This window comes from Carettochelys insculpta, chromosome 22 (genome assembly GCF_033958435.1).
Source record: "Carettochelys insculpta isolate YL-2023 chromosome 22, ASM3395843v1, whole genome shotgun sequence".
NCBI lineage: Eukaryota > Metazoa > Chordata > Testudines > Carettochelyidae > Carettochelys > Carettochelys insculpta.
Window position 1 is genome coordinate 21,023,521 of NC_134158.1, and position 18,551 is coordinate 21,042,071.

Below are 18,551 nucleotides of genomic sequence, written 5' to 3' on the forward strand. Positions count from 1 at the left end.
TCGTGGGCCCCTTGGGGGGCAGGGGCATAAAATTTCATTTCATGATCAGCTGCTAGGTCTCAGCCTCATGCATCTCATTAAAAAGGTTGAACTCTATTACCGTTTCTACATCTGTGTATTCGCTTTTGTAGACCGCTTCATAAAGTTTTTACATTCCACATTATTTTCTTGCATGTGCTGAAAGGGTTTGTTTGGGTTTTTTGTATGAACATCGCTGAAATGTTGGTCGGTTTGGGTGACATTAAACAGGTTGGGGCGGCCCTGCTACTTGCAGGGATGAAAAGTGGGGCCTGCTGTAAAAAGTTTGCTCACCCAAAACACGATGACCTTCTGAGGCCTCTTCCAACCCTCATCTTCGGTGATCCTCTGATTCTAAGAGCTCCTCCGTCCATGCTAGAGAAAGCAAAATTCATTGCCAGCCCTCGCAGCTGGCAGGAAAAATGTGAGTGGAAAACCTCAGCCTCAGTGGCAAAGAACCCAACCTTTCTTGTTTTCTCCAAATCTCAAGATATCTCAATTTGTGATTTTTAAATGCACTTCCGCTGAGGAGGGTGTGGCTTTCCTTTCAAGGCCACCTTCCTTCTCTCCCTTTCATCATATTGCTTCCAAAAGAACCAAGCAGGCCTATAAGCATCTTAAAGATGAACAATTTTCTTTGTTAGGTAATGAGCTTTCGTGGGCAAGACCCACTTCATCAGATTCAAGTCTGAATCTGATGAAGTGGGTCTTGCCCACAAAAGCTCATTATCTAATAAAGAAACCTGTTCATCTTTAAGGTGCTACGGGTCTGCTTGTGTTTTGGTGAAGCTGCAGACTAACACGGCGACCCCTCTGAGATTATGCTTCCGAAAGAGGAGCTGAGCGAGGAGGGGATAGGATGGGAAAGAGCAGCAGAAGCCAGAGGCCTTTTACACAGTGCACATAGAAACACTCTTTATTAATGACAGATAAGCAATAGGCATATTGATTTCTTTTCATGCTGAGCTTCCAGAGACCCTGGACGGAAGGGGAAAGGAACACGGCATGCAAAGTCACCGGCCAGAGCAGCAGCGGGAAACAGAAGCCACTTGCAAAACCATTTACAAGGAGGAGGGGTTACAAATTTTAAAAATAGTGTTAAAGAAACTCCATCCGATGGGATGTCTATGATACAAACACGGAGGTGAGGGCGGGGACCGCTGCAAAGGACTCTGAGCCGGACTGGGGTCGGGTTAGCATTTGGACAGTGGTACCCGAGGGTTAGCATTGGAGACGCAGGCCTGGCCGGGGTGACTTGAGATCTGGATGAAGTTGGGGGGAAGACCCAAGGTGCTCCCTAGCCACAAGGGCAAAGCTGAGTGATTGCGAGGATTTTATTGCTAGAGAAAAGAAAATGAGAAGGGAGGTGTCTTTTTATTAGGCTGGAGAGGAAGCGGCTATGCCTGTGTTTAGTGCTCGTAGCAGCTGAAAGGGAGGGAATTGTACCTCTGGGGCAACTGTAGGAGCCAGCCCTGGCTTCCTAGTCCCAAGCTGAGTACTCTTTTTCCCCAGCATCAGGAAGAGAACCCAGGAGTCCTGGTTTCTCCCGGCTCTTACAACTTACAATAGAAGGACACGGAGGAAGGCTGGCGGATTTGGAGCTGGCGGTTAGCATGAAGACCTACTGTACAAACAAACCATTGGGAGGTGTTTAAAGTACGCTGCTCCTGGGACCTTAATAATGCTCTGTGCTTCCAGGGGAGGTGTCACCCTGAGGGTCTCAGAGCCTTTTCAGGAGCCCCTGTAAGGTGGGTCAATGGCCTCATCCTTGTTTTGCAGATGCGGGAAACTGAGGTCCACAGAGGTGCAGGTACAGGCCAATGGGAAGTCAGTGGCAGAACTTGGAGGAGAATCCAGCAGTCCCCCTCCTCTGAACACCAGGAACAAAAGCCAGGAGTCCCGGATTTCTGTTCCCTTGCCCAGCACACTTTCCCTAGTGTCAGGAATGGATCCTCCATGTCTGAGCTTCCCTTGTCCTTTATCCAGTGTCAGAAATAGGATCCAGGAGTACTAGCTTCTCCCAGCTCTAACCACGGGACAAGGCTGCCTCTGCTTACGGACAGGACACCCCAGAGAAAGCAGGTTGACCAGTTGTTTTCTTCTGCTTTCCTAGTTGGTGACATTAGGAGACATGACAGCAACCGTGGAGGAGGGAGGGACAAGGATGGATGGATAGATCCCAGGACAGAGGGAGGAGAAGGGAGAGATGGAGGGAGAAGCATGGATGGATAGATCCAAGGACAAAGGTAGGAGGATGGAGAGATGGAGGAATACAATGAATGGATCTAAGAACAAATTGAGATGGATGGAGGGCGAGACATAGTCTGTGCAGCTCTTCCTGGTTTCTAGCCAGGACTACACCCTGTCTTGGGCAGCCCCATCCGTCTCTCTGCATCTCTGCCCCGAAGAGAGCATGCTGAGGTACATTTCATTGCCCGGAGCTGAACCTGAACAGCCCGACCCCATTCTCAAAAGCAGCCGCTCACCTGACAGCCACTCAGGGGCTGTTGGCAAAACCCTGACCCCGGTCTGCTCCCAAACGCTGCACCCTTTTCACCAGACCGGAGCAGCTAACACGGGCCAACCCCCTCCAGTGTGGACGCAGGATCAGCGTGCGTACGCGAGGATAGCGACCGCCACATGGGAAAGGGAGTAAACTGTCCCTGAGAGGGACCTTTATCCTGGTATAACTAGTTATACCCCCTAAAAACTGGTTCAGGTTGGTGAGTGGTGGGTTCTATTTATCCAGGTTGTGCCCGTGACAGGAGAAACCCTTAACCAGCTGCACACAGATTGTGCTGGCACAGCCACAGGGGCCAGAAGAATGATTTTCTACTGATACCGTAGTGATGTGGGGTAATAGTGTCTTGTAGGGTATAAGTTATAACCGGCTGTCCTTTGTGCTAGACTGCTCTGAGCCCCGGTTACCACTCCAACTACACTAGACTGCTAGAACCCGGAGAGTTAAACACAAACATTGCCCCAGTTTAGACAGGACCTGTGGCTCGGTGGGGAAAATCAATCTGCCATCTCCCATTGTTCCAGGGCTAATCTTCCTTTTAAAACGACAAGGGTGAGTCGCTTTTAAAAATATACACTTTTTTCTAAACCGCTCTAAGGGAAAAAGCCCAGCGGGTCCGTCTGTGATACAAAACAATCCCACCGAAGGCAGCAGATCCAGGAAAATGCAAGAGAGATGAAGGAGAACCTGGCGATCCATTGTGTTGCCACCCGGCCCCTCAAATCCTTCCGAACTGGTACCCCTTTGATCTTTGAGTTGCCCATGAGAGAGGTGGCGTCCCAAGGGGAAGGCTTAGCCCTCTTTGTAAGTGCTGATCTGATGTGGAAATACACTCAGGCACTGATTTTCTGCCATGGTAGATAACTGACTGGTGTGCCCCAGACTGAATGCCCATGGGACAGGGGCTTTGTCAGTGAGGCGCACTGCTTTCAAGGAGAGGGGTCCCCCCCAAATCTCACTGCTTATTAAGCCCCAACACAGGACCAGTTTCTATAAGCCAGAACTCCTCCCTGGAAGGAACCGAGCAATCTAATAGCCAGGGGTGAAAGGAACTTAACATTTCTCACCGGTCCTGTCCTATTACAACCCGGGTCTCTGCCAGCTCTTTAAATAGCTTCCTGCTGGCTTTTTCCGCAGCTCAGCTAGCTGACTGTCACCTCTGCTAATACCATTCACCCTGGCAAGTGAGCACTACCTGATTCCCAGACAAACAGGCGACTTAGGATGGGGTGGAGCATTACGGCCATGCTCGAAGTGGTATAACCTGACCCTGGCCGTGCTGCTCCAGAGATGCAGAGACAGGCCAGGTTTGATTAAGTTTCAGTGGGGAGCAACAGAAAGGGCTGGATTCGGGGGATGCTGGGTGAGTCTCACCCCAAGCATCTGAGAGCCCTCATACCATGGAGAAAAATCTGTGCCCAAGATGCTCAGTGCTCGTGACGCTGCGCCCAGGAGAGGGATTGGAGGAAGCAAAGAGGGGAGATTCCAAGCCCATGAAACATCTACTTAGAGTGGAAGTGCCTAGAGACCTCGAGGGGGCGGGTGTCAGTGCAGCCTTTCTCACGGATGACAAGGGGTGACGTTCAATGATACCAAGGCACTGGGGTTCACTAGAACTGCGACCGGGGCGGAGGGGTGGCGGGGGAGATGAGTGCCCGACGGGGAGAGCAGTCTTTCAGTTAGTTGGAGAGCGGAGGACAGAGCGGAAGAGGGGAAAGGAGCGCACCGAGGCCTTAGGACTGCATCTCTGCGCGCAGCATCCAGGGGAACCAGCAGCAGAAGAGTAATCTGAAAGAGACGAGAGAGAGGGGAGCACTTGCCGGGCGACTCGCAGCCGGGGCAGAGGGAATGAGGAGGAAGCTTGTCAGCCCCTTGGGACAGGGCCTGGCTTTCTGTTCAGGGTTTGTACAGCACCTGGCACCTTGGGAGCTGGGTCCAAATGTGGGGCTCGCAGGCACTACCGTAATACATCTAATTACAACAGAAACATACAGCACCCAGCACCATGGGATCCTGATCCAAGAATGAAGCGCCTGGGTGCTACTGTAATACACCTAATAGCAACAGAAATGTGCAGCACGTGGCACAGTGGGACCCTGATCCAAGACTGACGTGCCTAAGCACTACCGTAATATACCTAATAGCAACAGAAATGTACACCACCTGGCACCATGGGATCATGAGCCAAGACTGAAGCTCCTTGGGGCTACCACAATACACCTAATAGCAACAGAAATGTACAGCACCTAGCACTGTGGGATCCTGGTCCAAGACTGAAGCTCGTAGGTGTTAATGTAATATACCTAACAGCAACAGAAATGTACAATGCACAGCACCATGAGATCCTGCTCCATGGCTAGAGTGTCTAGGTGCTACCATAATACACCTAATACCAACAGAAATGTACAGCACCTGGCACCGTGGGATCCTGGTCCAAGACTGAAGCTCTGAGGTGTTAATGTAATATACCTAACAGCAACAAAAATGTACAACACCCAGCACCATGAGATCCTGCTCCATGGCTAGAGTGTCTAGGTGCTACCATAATACACTTAATACCAATAAAAGGTACTGCAACTAGCCCCACGGTAATACACTTACTTGCAATTAAATGTACAGCTCCCGAGCACAAGCGAGTCCTAACCTAGGACTGGGGTGCCTAATAGCGACCGTAAGGCACCTAATAGCCATAAAATGTACAGCTCTTCCAAAAAGGGGTCCCTGTGAGTGACTGTGGCTTTTAGCCACTCGGGTAATTCACATAATACCAACAGCTAGTTAGGCAACCTGGGAAAGGGTGTTTTCCCCTTGTTAGACTGACAAGAAATTTAAAAGTCTTTTTCTGTGGCTCACAGCAGCTAAGCCTCCTGAGGATCAGAGCGCTGAAGTCTAGCTAGAGTCACAGGGCTTAATACAGAGATACCGGGTGAAACTGAAAGGCCTGTTGAGGTCAGGTTAGATGGTTTAATGGTCCCTTCTAGCCTTAGCTCTGTGACTTTTATCAGTCATTCTCTGATGCGGTGGGTGCTCTCTTCTGATTGGCTGGCACGTTTCAGGGGTCTCATGCTCAGTTTGTCTCACTTGAGATGGGGATGGTGGGTTTATAATGGCTTTAAGCCACCCTTATGGTTCCTGTGCAGGCTTTGCCCTGCCTGCAGTGTAAGTCAGAGCAGCCTTGAGGCTGCTCTAGCAGTAAGTTAGCTCTGAGGCTACTAGCATTAACTGTTTGCTCCTCACAGGGGTCTGGAGAGGGCCAGCAACAGCCACTGCACAATTCACTCTAGTCACACCCATGATCGGCCCCATGTGGGATCTGGGAAGCAGGAAATAGCCACAGCACAGTATGCTCCAGCTATGCCCTGAACCATGCCCTACACTGGGAGCTGGGCTCTTATACCAGCTCCAGAAGGGCCAGCAAAGGGGGGCTCCCAGGAAGCCATTTCCATCCATCTTACTCTGCTGGCAGCCTGAGTATGAACCCATAAATTAAAGATCCAAAGCTCCTCCAGCTGCCAGGGCCCAATCTAAGAACAGCTGAGAACACAGGGATGGTGCTACAGGTTGAACCCCTCTACCCTGGCACCCTTGGGACCTGACCGATGCAGGACAGGAGAATTTGCTAGACCACAGGAGGTCAATATTGCCTAGCAGCATCACCAACAAATCCACTGCTGCCTGGGCTCTTAGAAGACATTTAGGGGTAAATTATAGCTAAGTAGCAGCCCAGAACACCAAGAGCCAGGACTGGTGGCTGGAAACAAACTTTATGGGACGGCGGGAAAATTGGCCACACCCATGAGAAGCGGCTGTCCAACTCACTAAAATCAAGCCGGATTACGGATGTTGCTGGATGAGAGAGTTCTGGATTAGAGAGGTTTAACCACTGCTATATTTTCCTTTGGCTCCTGCTCTAAGCTGGGAGGAGCTATGGGATGCAACTGGGGATGCCCCCAACTCTCATCCCCTGCTTTTCAGGTTCATGGTACACAGAACGGCAGGAAATGGAGAGGTACGAAGAGGGTGATTTCTCTGTCTTGGCCCCAGAGTGGCGATTTCTCCTGCCCTCAAGCCGAGACAAGAGAGTTCTGATGTCCACCCTTCCCTGGCTCCCAGCTCCTCTTCCGCCTTACCTAGAGATGGAGTTTTCTGATGTGATGTCTTTTGGGGTCCTGACCGCTGTGAAGTTGCGTTTTGGCTGTGACACTGCAAGAGAAGGGACAAAGCCATCCTTTAAATGGGTCACTGTTACGCCCATGCATCCTAGTGGGTTTGTTGCACTGTGACCTACCTATGGGCTAGGAAAACAGGGTTGTACATTCCCGTTGCTATTGGGTGTATTGCAGTAGCACCTAGGTGCTTCAGTCTTGGATCAGGCGTAACCTAATGCTCAGTGCAGTCAACACCTTTCCAGGGAGGAAGAGCTGCCTAGTGGTTAGGATGCACACCTGAGACGTGGGAAGCCGGGATTCAATGCCCTGCATGGCGGCTTCAATGCATTGGGGAGGTGATGAGGGTTACAGCTCAAAACAGCGGTGGGGTGTGGAGGCGAGGGAGGGTGGCGGCTGCACTGAGGGCAGCCCAAGCAGAGTGGGTTGAGGGAGCAACACTGGGAGAAGGAGGGAAGCCTGGAGCAGGGGTTAGAGCCTGCGCTGCTATGGCACAGACTTCCCGTGTGACCTTGAGCAAGTCACTTGGCTGCTGCATGGCTCAGTTTCCCCATCTGGGCTGGAGGGGTGCTGTTCAGGTAGAGGCAACATCCCAGAGCTTTTGTTAAAGTCACCCTTGGTGCAAGGCTATTGGAGTCACAAGTGGGATGGGCTTAGCCCCTGATCCCTCCCATTGCTGGGGTGGAGCGAAGGGGGGAACGGTTAAAGGCAGAGGATCCAGAGTATACCTACTAGTGACTTGGTGCACCTTCTTCGCCGAACTGCCATCTCCCTGGGAGTCTTTGGGGCCGCCGACTCTGCAAAGGGGGTCAGGGAGAAGGGGGAGAGGAGAAACTTGATGCAGTAGGTGGGGAGAAGCCAGGACCTTATCTACACCCAGGAACTGTCCAGACTCCCACCACCGGTTTTTGCACCAGTGTAACAGCTCCTACTGGGGCTCACACACTGGTGATGGGGATTGGGGCGCACTCTCAGCACAGCTGAGGCCTGAGATCTGTCCCAAAGCCCCTTGAAAATAGAAGGCAGAGAATCCAAGGGAGGCCACCTCTGTGCCATTCCCCATGGCTTTGCAGGGAGAACATCGGCCAGTCAATGGGCTCCATGGGGATGGTTTGGAGGCAGATGCATCCTTGCCCATTGGAGTCAGAGCTGTCAGAAGCTTCAAGACATTGAATTAACCCCCCTCAAGGGGGCAGGAGTTGAACTCAGCCCCACTAGCCGAGGGGCCCACCCTGGTGCAATGGGAGCAGCAACACCCTGTCTGGGTCAGCCCCTGGAAGGCAATCACTCACTCTCACCCATACACAGAGCTACAGCCAGGGGACACGCACCTCTGGACCCTGGAAGGAGGAGCAAACACGCCATGTTTTGGGGGGCAGGTGAAATACCGGACCCCGAAGACTGAGCCATCGTGTTTCCCCGTGGGCTTGTCGAGTTCGATGCCAAACCAGTAACCTGGCGATGGGACAAGAGGCTGTCAGCTGTCGGTTCCCCAGCACGAGGGACCAAACACTGGACAAGAAGCAATGGGCTTTAATTGCAGCAAGGGAGCTTGAGGTAGAATATTAGGCAAAACTATCAGGGTGGTTAAACATGGGAATAATTTGCCTAGGGAGGTTGTGGAATCTCCATCCCTGGAGATATTTCAGAGCAGGTTGGAGAAGCACATGTCAGGGATGGTCTAGACGGTGCTTGGTCCTGCCATGAGGGCAGGGGGCTGGACTCGATGACCTCTCGAGGTCCCTTCCAGTCCTAGTGTTCTAGGATTCTATGAAACCTCATCCAGTTCTGGGCCCCCCGTTTCAGAAAGGACGTGGACACATTGGGGAGAGTCCAGCAGAGGGCTACAAAAAGGATGAAGGGGCCAGAGCAAGTGACTTATGAGGAGAGGCTGAGGGAGTTGGTCTTGGTTAGTTTACCAACGAGAAGGGTGTGAGGGGGGGATTTGATAGCAGCCTTCAACTACCTACGGGGGGTTCCAAAGTGGGTGGAGAGCGGCTGTTCTCAGTAGGGCGGATGACAGACCAAGGAGCAATGGTCTCAAGTTGCAGTGGGGGAGGTCGAGGCTGAATATGAAGAACAAGTACAGTCAGGTCTCAGAGTACCCAGATTTCGCACAAGTTGGGGTCTGGCTATTTCCCTGGCAGAACACATGTTCTGCAGCCGGGGAAGCAGCTGAAAGGTAAGTGCTGGGGTGGGGAGGGTTAAGCCTGGTGGTGGGTTGGGGCTGTGGGAGTTGGGTGGGGGCAGGGCCCAGCCTGGGGTGGGTTCGGGCTGCAGGGGAGTGAGGGGTGGAGTTGAGCGCAGGTGGTGAGCTGGGCTGCAGGGGGGGCGGGGAATTGAGCTGGAACCAGAGCCGTGCCTGCGTGGTGAGCCGGCAGGGGGTTACATTGGAGCCGCGCAGGGTGGGGGAAGGGCAGGCAGGTGGGCAGCTTGTGAGTCGGCAGGGGGGTCACGCCGGAGCGGCGTGGGAGGGCGGCTTCAACCAGAGCTGCCTTCAGGTGGTTTAAACGGGGCCAGGGGGTGGGATCAAGGTCAGACGCGTAAGAGCGGGGTCGTGCATTCTGAGTTCACGTACTTGGAGACCTGACTGTATGTCACTGGGGCTGCGTCTACAATCACATTCCTCTTTCAAAAGAGGAATGTAAATGAGGGAAATTGAAAAGGCAAATGAGGCACTGATTTACATATCCTGTGCTTCATTTGCATAATCTCTTTCAGGAAAAAAAATTAGGAAGAAGGGTTCTTTCCAAGATGGGCTTTATTTTCAAAAGAGCCCCGTCTACACTGCTTTTCTTTCACAAGAGGAATGCAAGTGTAGACCTAGCCTAGGAGAAGCACTGGAATGTGTTACCTAGAGAGGTGGTGGAATCTCCATCCCTAGAGGTTTTTCAGTACCGGCTTGACAAAGCCCTGGCTGGGATGATGTAGTTGGGATGGCTCCTGCTTTGAGTAGCGGGTTGGACTCGATGACCTCCTGAGATCTCTGCATCCTTATGATTCTATAAACCCCAGAGCACTGGGTCGACCAGCATCAAACTCTCCAATCAGAGCTAAAAGACCCTGGGCATGCCCAGGCTGCAAGAGGGTCACTGTCTTTCCCACCCGCCAGGCGGCTCTGCCCTCCCACCAGCCAGCACCTTACCTGGCGCAAAGTCTGTCTTGCCATAGAACCGGATGATGCCCTGCTTCTGCCCAGCCACCAGCACCTGGTCCCCGATCTCGATCTTCAGCCCTTCTCGGTCCAGGCTGCCCACGGAGGGCGACTTCTTCCTGAGGGCTGAGCAGAGAGAGAGTGAGCCCAGCCCAGGGCTGCCCAACCCTCCACCAGCAGCTGCCCCAGCTGGGAGCCTGGGGCCAGAGCGGAGGGGGAAGGCCAATGAATTAAACTCCTCCCCCTGCCCACCTGCCAGCCAATCCAGCTGCTTCCCTGCCCACAACTTCTCCTCTCTCCTCCAGTGAGACAGGTGGAGGGAGCAGTGGGAGGCGCCCAGCAAAGGCAGGGCTAAGCTCGCGGGAATAGCCGCCAAGCCCAGGCTGGGGAGGAAAGGGGGCAGGAGGAAACTGGATAGACTCTGCAGGAGAAACGATGCACATGGGCGGGGAGAACTGGTGAGACTGGTTTGTGGGGAGTCTGGGTCTTTCTAATTTGCATATGCAAATAGCATGCAGGTTTACCCAGCTGCTGTTTGCTGCACCAGAGTAGGCCAGCCTGCCAGGGCTCTCACCTCTGCCCCAGCAGACAGGCACAAGCTACAGCCTGTCTGTAAGAGAGGGGGCCGGAGGGACTCCTGGTTAATCTCCTAGCACAGGGCCCTGTCCCACTTGTCCCTCCTTAACCGGTTGCCCTATCGAGACCCAGATCCTGCCACTGTGGAGCCACCCCCACAAAGAAAGGGCCTTTAGGGTTCATGAGCAAGTACCGTACCCCATAGGTCAGAATGAGACATGGAGGGAAAGTGGCACAGCTCTGGAATCAAGGGTGGTGGAACCCAGGAGTCCTGACTCCCAACCCCCAACCCTCCCAGCTCTAACCACTAAACACCAGTTCCCCTCCCAGAGCTGGGAGCAGAACCCAGGAGTCCTGACTCCAAGGGCCCCCGTCCTGGCACTTTAGCCTCTAGAACAGCCCTGCTACCTTTCTTGTCCTTCCGGCCCTTCCCGGTCATGCGGGAGAAGTCCACACGGGGGGTTTTGGGGGTGGACGTCACTGAAGATGGCATCTGGTCAGTGGCTTTGGTGATTTTAGACACGGAAGCAAAAACCCCTGAAAAGAGGGAAGGAAGCAACCCCAGTGAACGGTGGGCTCAGAAAAGGCGTAGTGCGCAGCCCCTGAGCCACACTCCCGTCCAGAGAGAGGAGCAGGGCCCAGGCATCTTGTGTTCCAACCTCTCGAGACCTCCCTCCCACCCCAGAGCTGGGAACAGACCCCTGGAGCCCCGGCTCCAAGCACACTCCGCACTCACCTTGCTTCGGAGGGCAAATGAAGTAGCGTATTCCTCCGACACTTCCGTCGTTCTTGCCTTCCGGCTCGTCCAGCTCCACCCCGACCCACTGGCCACTAGCGAACTCCGTCGTGCCACAGAAACGCAGGGTGCCCAGCTACGGAGAGGCAGAGGTCGCATCAGAGCCAGGCGCTAGATCCGTACGAAGCCCCGCCACACAGCACCCCCTACCGCCACAGGGGGTCAGGGCAGGCAGCAAGGGGAGAGCATCCCCTAGTGGGCCTCCGCCAGCGCTCTTCTCATTTTTCCCGCCCGCCCGCAGAACGCACTTGGTTACGTGCACCCCTATGGAAGTGCGGTGTGACACCCTGCGATGGAGTGGGGGATACGTGTGTGTATGTGTGTTTGGCTCACAGAGGGTGGGGGGCTCCTGCTGAGGGTAACCGAGGCAACCAGGTGACACCTCTGGGCTGCAGACAAAGCGGGAGGTGGAGCCTGAGGGGTTTGAATTGGCACTGGGAGTTGGGCAGCAGTGGGTCTGGGCTGGGAGAGAGAGAGAGACCAAGGAGGGGGCAAGGCCCTGGCCCTGGGGGCCCCTCGGGGCCTCCTCTCCCCAGCATGGATGGGACTGGCTGCCTCTGCTGGCTGCACTGACCCCTCTGTATGAGGCTGTGTCCTGTCAGCTAATAAATCCACTGTTCTCCTGCTGAGTGAGAGTTACTCCTGCCTGTGGACGGGGGGGCAGAGCCTGGGGACCCCTGAACCCCACCACAAACTTCACCTCCATAATGGGGCAAATAGCAAAATTCATGGGGTGGGGGTGAGGCTGAGGGGCTCAGAGTGTGGGAGAGGGGCTCATGGCTGAGACAGAGGGCTGGGGTGCATGTGGGGGGTGAGGGCTCTAGGCAGGGGTGCAGGATCCAGGGTGTGGCCAGGGATGAGATGCTCAGGGCCAGTGTTCCCTGTGAGGTGGGTGCTTGTGTGGCCACCCAGGAGAGAGTCCCACGCTGCCCAGCTGATTAGCAGAGCGCTCACAGCTGGGTTTTGTTTCTATTGGTGGTGCACATCTGCACATGCTTGAGTGCTCATAAAATTTATTCCACACATGGCTGAAAAAAATCCACGCGTGGAAGGGAAAGATTAGAGGGAACATCAGTCAGGGCTGGGGCAGAGGGTTGGGGTCTGGAGAGGGTGAGGGCTCCGGGGTGGGGCCAGGGCTGAGGCTTTCAGGGTGCTGGAGGAGGCAGAGGGTTGGGGTGCTGTGGATGTTAGGATGCTGGCAGGCTGGGGCAGAGATTTGGGTTGTTGTGGGAGGTGAGGGTTCCATGGTGGGGCCAGGGCTGATGGGTTCAGGGCATGGGAGGGGGCTCAGATCTGGGGCAGAGGTTTGGGGGTCAGGGGGTGACCGCTGTCTCTGGTGGTGCAGGCTACGGGCTGGGGCCATGTATGTGAGGTTTGGGGTGCAGGCTTCCCGGGGGCTCCAATGGGGAGAGAGAACTCCCTGCCCCCAGCCCTCTCTCCTTGCTGCAGCCCACCTGGGCCAGGGGATAGGGGAGCTTGTCCCACAGCTGCAGCAGGTGCAGGCCAGGTCTGTGATGGGGCTGGGGTGCTAGGGCCAGCAGGAGAAGGCACCTCTTCCCCATCAGCATCTCTCACCACGGGCAGCCCAGCTTGGAGGGGCTGGGCCCCCACCCCACTCCCCGCCACAGCCCCCAGGCCCCAGCCTGCCCCCAGCCCCTGCCCCTGCCCCGGGGGAGCTCCTGTTACCTTCTGCCCATCCACCACCACGCGTTCGCCCAGCTTGAGGCCCAGGGAGGTGAGCATCAGGTTGCCGGGGATGTTGTCGTAGTTGGGCAGCGTGACCTTGGGCAGGTTGCAGCTCAGGGGCACAGCATCCAGCAGCAGCTGCTTCAGCTCCTTGGCAACCATGGCCGCCTCGGCCTTGTCCAGCGTCATGTCCATGGGGTCAGGCACCACGTCAGCGGGCACCTGGCTTTTGCTGTTCTGCAGGGGGCCAAGCAGGAGGGAGGCTGGGACAGGGCAGCCGGGGGGGTGGGGAAAAGGCTGCACCAGAGGCTTGCCCATTCCCAGGCCATATCCCCATGATCAGGCCCCCTCTTTGTTGCCACCCCTTATTCCTAGCCCTATGGCCTGTCCCTTTCTTTCCCTGCAGCTCCTCCCCGGGTATGTATCCCAGAGCCAGGCCCGTTTTGCTATCGTCCCGCTTCCTCGGTCCATATCCTGCCACCAGGTCCCTTGTTTAATGGAAGCTCCCCTCCATCCTCCCCTGCTCCAGTGCCAAAGGGGCCGGTGTTCTCCATCCAGCTCCAGGGGCCAGGCCTCCCCCCAGCCCATCTCCTGCCCCAGCTGGTTTCCTGCCGCTCTAGGCTCATCCCCTCCCCGTGGAGCAGTTCAGTTCCCACGCCCCTCCCCCCCGGTCCGTATGGCAGAGGCCCTGTGCCCAGCCTCTCACCCTGACGGTAGGGTTGGCCCCGTGCTCCAGCAGACACTTGACGGCCCCCAGGCACAGGCTGGAGGCGGCAATGTGGAGCGCTGTGCCGTGGTTGAAGTCGCTGCAGGTGGAGTTGAGTACTGCAAGGCAAAGCGCAGACAGGGCCCTGGGTAAAGCATCAAGCCCGGCCTGGAAAAGACCCACCCCGTGCCAAGGGCTAGAGGGGAAAAAAAGGCACAGGTGGGAGGGAGCAACTTGACCAAGGTCACATAACGAATCAGTGGCAGAAGCGGGAACAGCACCCAGGAGTCCTGCCGCCCAGCTGTAACCACTAGGCCCCACTCCCCTCCCAGAGCTGGGGCGAGAGCCCAGCACTCCTGGCTGCCAGCCCCACCACTTGACCACTCAGGTCACTCTTGTCCTCCTGGGTATCTTGACCCTCGCCAGTTACCAGAAACACGTCTGGGCCAACGCAAGCCCAGAGCCAGGGGGCAGTAGCACTTGAGGGGGCTCCTGGCTGGACTCAGGGGAAAGGCGTCTCATGCCGGCACCCACTTCTCCTGCCCCCCCGTCGCCCTGGCTCACCTTTGGGCTTGGAGCCTTTGAGCAGGATGCGGATGAGCTCGGGCACATCGAAATAGGCGGCATAGTGCAGCGCGTTCATGTTCGTCCAGCGGCTGCGCAGGGTCACATCCGCCCCCAGGGCCAGCAGCTGGTTGGAGAGGCGGACGGCGGCGGCAGGGTCACCTGGGGCAGCAAGGTGGGGCAGACGACAGGATCAGACCCGCATGGGTCGGCACAACAGTGTCCTGGACCGAGCCACCCCCCCAGGCTCCTGCTAGGGGGGGACAGCACAGCAGCACCCTCCAAACAAGAGGAAAGCAGAGAAGCGCTAGCTCCAGGCTGGGGCTCCAGGGCCATGGGACCCCAACAGGAGCTTGGCTTGTTTCAAAGGAAGAACCTCACCAGCCACAGCAAATGGTGAAAAAGCCCAAATTACAGGAACTGAGCATGACGGATGCTTGCCTGGGTCTGCCGAGAGCCTGAGCCCGTTACTCTAAGAGCGGGGAGCAGCCCCGGATGTAACTCACAGCGACGCTGCCTGGGTCTGCTGAGAGCCTGAGCCCGTTACTCTAAGAGCGGGGAGCATCCCCGGATGTAACTCACAGCGACGCTGCCTGGGTCTGCTGAGAGCCTGAGCCCATTGCTCTAAGAGTGGGGAGCAGCCCCGGATGTAACTCACAGCGACGCTGCCTGGGTCTGCCGAGAGCCTGAGCCCATTGCTCTAAGAGCGGGGAGCAGCCCCGGATGTAACTCACAGCGACGCTGCCTGGGTCTGCTGAGAGCCTGAGCCCATTGCTCTAAGAGTGGGGAGCAGCCCCGGATGTAACTCACAGCGACGCTGCCTGGGTCTGCCGAGAGCCTGAGCTGGTTGCTGTGAGAGTGGGGAGCAGCCCCGGGTTTCTCAGGGGGGTTTTAACTCGCAGGCACACTGCTCCAAGGGTTCAGACAACCCCACCCCTGCAGGGAGCTCTGTGTGAGGCAGAGTGCAGCAGGCCCAGCTAAGCTGAGACATTCCCATCCAGCTCTGTGCAAGAGGAAGGAAGGCCCCGATGCTGCTCCACGGGGGAAGGGTGGGTCCCACGATGCTGGGTGTGCCTCCAGAGGATGGTGCCTGACTGCCTCCCCCTCTAAGCGGCAGACGGGCCCACAGTAAGGGGGCAGAGCCTGCACTCCTTGAATTGTCCCCATTCCCCCAGAGGAGCAGTTCCCCACGGCCCCCAGTCAGGGTAGTCAGCCATTTGCAGCTCAGCTGGGATAGAGGCTTACACCCCCAAAATGAGCCCTGCCCCACATGCAGCCCACCCCACCGCCTGCCACCCTCTCCTCTCATCCCCTCCGCCCAGCTCACCGACGCCGTGCGCGCCGGCTTTGCAGGCGTAATGAAGCAGCGTCATGTCGGTCAAGCCATCCCGGTCGTTCACGTGGCAACCGCGCTTCAGGATCTGGGGGGAAAGAGGGAAGGGAGGAGGTGGGGTGTGTCAGAGCTGGTCAAGTCGTGCTCCCCACTCACCCACATACAATCACAGAACACTACGACTGGAAGGATCTCGAGAGGTCATCAAGTCCAGTCCCCTGTGATCTTGGCAGGACCAAGCATCGTCTAGACCATCCCCGATAGCATCTGTCTAACCTGCTTTTAAATATATCCAGTGATGGAGAGTCCACAACCTCCATAGGTCACTTATTCCAGTGTTTAACCACCCTGACAGGAAATTTTTCCTAATGTCTAATCTAAACCTCCCTTGCTGCAGCTTAAGCCCATTGCTCCTGGTCCTATCCTCAGAGGCCAAGGAGAACAATTTTTCTCCCTCTCACTGGTTTGAGCATTGGCTTGCTAAATCCCAGGGTTGTGAGCTCAATCCTTGAGGGGGCCAGTTAGGGATCTGGGGCAAATAGATTAAAAAAATATAGGGATGGTGCTTGGTCCTGCCAAGAGGGCAGAGGACTGGCCTCAATGGCCTCCTGAGGTCCTTTCCACTTCTGTGAGATGAGTATCTCCTCCTTGTAATCCTCTCTGAGGTACCTAAAAACCACTATCATGTCCCCTCTCAGTCTTCTCTTTTCTAAACTAAACAAGCCCGGTTCTTTCAGTCTTCCCTCACAGCTCATGTTCTCTCGACCTTTCATCATTTTTGTTGCTCTTCTCTGGACCTTCCCCAACTTATCCAAATCTTCCTTGAAATGTGGTACCTGGGACCGGACACAATACTCCAACTGAGGCCTAATCTGTACAAAGTTGAGCAGAAGAGTGACTCCTCATGCCTTGCTCACAACACTCCTGTTAATGCATCCCAGGGTTATGTTTGCTTTTTTTGGAACAGGATCCCACAGTTGACTCATATTTAGCATGTGGTCCCTTATGAACCCTAAATCCCTTTCTTCAGGACTCCTTCCTAGTCGCTTCCCATTGTACAGTAACAGAGAGAAAGCCATGCTAGTCTATGTACTATCAAAACAAAAAAGCAATAAAGTAGCACTTTAAAGACTAACAAAATAATTTATTAGGTGATGAGCTTTTGTGGGACAGCCCCGCTTCTTCAGACCAGAGCCAGACCAGAAGAGACTCAATATTTAAGGCACAGAGAATCAAAGACAGTGATCAAGGTGGACAAATCAGAAAAAAAATTGTCAAGGTGAGCAAATCAGAGAGTAGAGGGGCGGGGAGGGGGAGTCAAGAATTAGATTAACCCAAGTATGTAAAAGAGCCCCTATAATGACCCAGAAAATTCCCATCCCGGTTCAAACCATGTGTTAATGTGTCGAATTTGAATATAAAAGAGAGTTGAGCAGCCTCTCTTTCAAGACTGTTGTGAAAATTCCTCTTCCACTGTTAATGACTTAAAATTCTAATTATTGACTGCCCCACTGCTCCTCTACCCTCTGATTTGCTCACCTTGATAATTTTTTTTTGATTTGTCAACCTTGATTACTAATTTTGGTTCTCTGTGTCTTAAATATTGAGTCTGTCCTGGTCTGGCTATGGTCTGAAGAAGTGGGCTGTCTCACGAAAGCTCGCCTAATAAATTATTTTGTTAGTCTTTCAAGTGCTACTTTATTGCTTTTTTGTTTTAAAAGTCTGCGTTTTACTATGTTTGCTCTTTTCCAGTCTTCTGGAATCTCTCCCGACTTCCAGGACTTTTCAGAGATGATAGCTAAAGGCTCAGAAACCTCCTCTATCAGCTCCTTAAGTATTCTAGGATGCATTTCATCAGGCCTTGGTGACTTGCAGACATCTAATTTTTCTAAGTAATTTTTAACTTGTTCTTTTTTTTTATTTTATCCTCTAAACCAACCCCCTTCCCACTAGCATGCATTATGTTAGGCATTTCTGCATCAGCCTTCTTGGTCAAGAGCTTGTAATCCCGCTGTGTCTCAGGTTAACTCCCAGGTCAGACCAGCACCCACATGGAGCAGGAAGGACCCCCAGACAGGTGCAGCTGACAACTGAGTTTCAGGGCCTGATGGGAGGTTTCTGATGGCAGTGTCATGGGGCCCTTCTGCCCCAGGGATCACAAAGGCAGGCATCGCCCCTTTGCCAGAAGGGGGAAACTGAGGCACAAGGGGGGGGGTGAGACTTGCCTAGGCTCACCAAGTGAATTAGGGGCAGTACTGAAGATAGAACCATGACTCCCAGCCCACCTCTGCTCTCATCTGCTCAGCCCCACGCCCCTCCCAGAGCTGGAAATAGAACCCAGGAGTCCTGGCTCCCAAGCCCTGCGTCGAAGTTCCTGTGGGCTGGTTTCCCACTCACTCTGGCACCACTCTCCCTCCCTCAGTGGAATCAGGCCCCTCTCTGATGAGGACGTGCCAGTTCCCCATCCCCCCAGCATCAGTCCCCCTCCACATCCCAGCAAGGGCGACCTCCTGGGCAAGGTGTGTCAACGCCCCCCCCACTCACCTCACCGCCTATGACGTCGATCTTATGTTGCACCTGGGGGACCCACTGTCGGATGATGGCAAACAGCTCCGGGATAGTGGTCTTGGGGTCATAGAGGATCTCCTGGCAAGCCGGGTCATTCGGGTCAAAGAAAGTGAAAGCTGGAAAGAGAACAAAGGTCTTTAAGAAGGAGGAGAGCGACCCCTGTATTAGGGGTGCTACGGTAGCACCTATGGAAGTGAGGAAACAGATTGACAGAGCCAGATGGGTACCCAGAAGCCACCTGCTACAACACAGGCCTCGCAAGGAAAACAAGAGAACACCACTGGCCATCACATACAGCCCCCACCTAAGGCCTCTTCAATGCATCATCAGCGATCTGCAACCCATCCTGGACAATGAACCTTCACCCTCACAGACCTTGGGAGGCAGGCCTGTCCTCACTTACAGACAGCCTGCCAGCCTTAAGCAAATTCTCACCAGCCACTATAGACCACACCACAGTAAC

General features: G+C 54.8%; 1 protein-coding gene across 9 annotated transcripts in view; it reads right to left on the reverse strand.

Annotated features, from left to right (window-relative positions):
- CLIP3 (CAP-Gly domain containing linker protein 3) overlaps positions 1–18,551 on the reverse strand; it is a 31,825-nt gene that overhangs the window by 1,097 nt on the left and 12,177 nt on the right. For 5 of the 9 annotated variants that reach the window (XR_012648490.1, XR_012648489.1, XM_075016564.1 and 2 more), the window contains exons 3-14: positions 18,065–18,204; positions 15,515–15,608; positions 14,188–14,349; positions 13,624–13,742; positions 12,918–13,154; positions 11,172–11,307; positions 10,844–10,972; positions 9,851–9,985; positions 8,037–8,160; positions 7,438–7,502; positions 6,670–6,742; positions 313–393 (exon numbers count right to left, since the gene is read on the reverse strand). Coding sequence is in view for 4 of the 9 variants with exons in the window: in XM_075016564.1 (XP_074872665.1) it covers positions 313–393; positions 6,670–6,742; positions 7,438–7,502; positions 8,037–8,160; positions 9,851–9,985; positions 10,844–10,972; positions 11,172–11,307; positions 12,918–13,154; positions 13,624–13,742; positions 14,188–14,349; positions 15,515–15,608; positions 18,065–18,204 (1,495 nt within the window). In the remaining 5 variants the exon portion in view is untranslated. Of the gene's footprint in view, positions 1–312; positions 429–739; positions 4,328–6,669; positions 6,743–7,437; positions 7,503–8,036; positions 8,161–9,850; positions 9,986–10,843; positions 10,973–11,171; positions 11,308–12,917; positions 13,155–13,623; positions 13,743–14,187; positions 14,350–15,514; positions 15,609–18,064; positions 18,205–18,551 lie in introns of those variants that run through there. The other 4 variants (XR_012648493.1, XR_012648492.1, XR_012648491.1 and 1 more) reach the window with 2 other exon arrangements.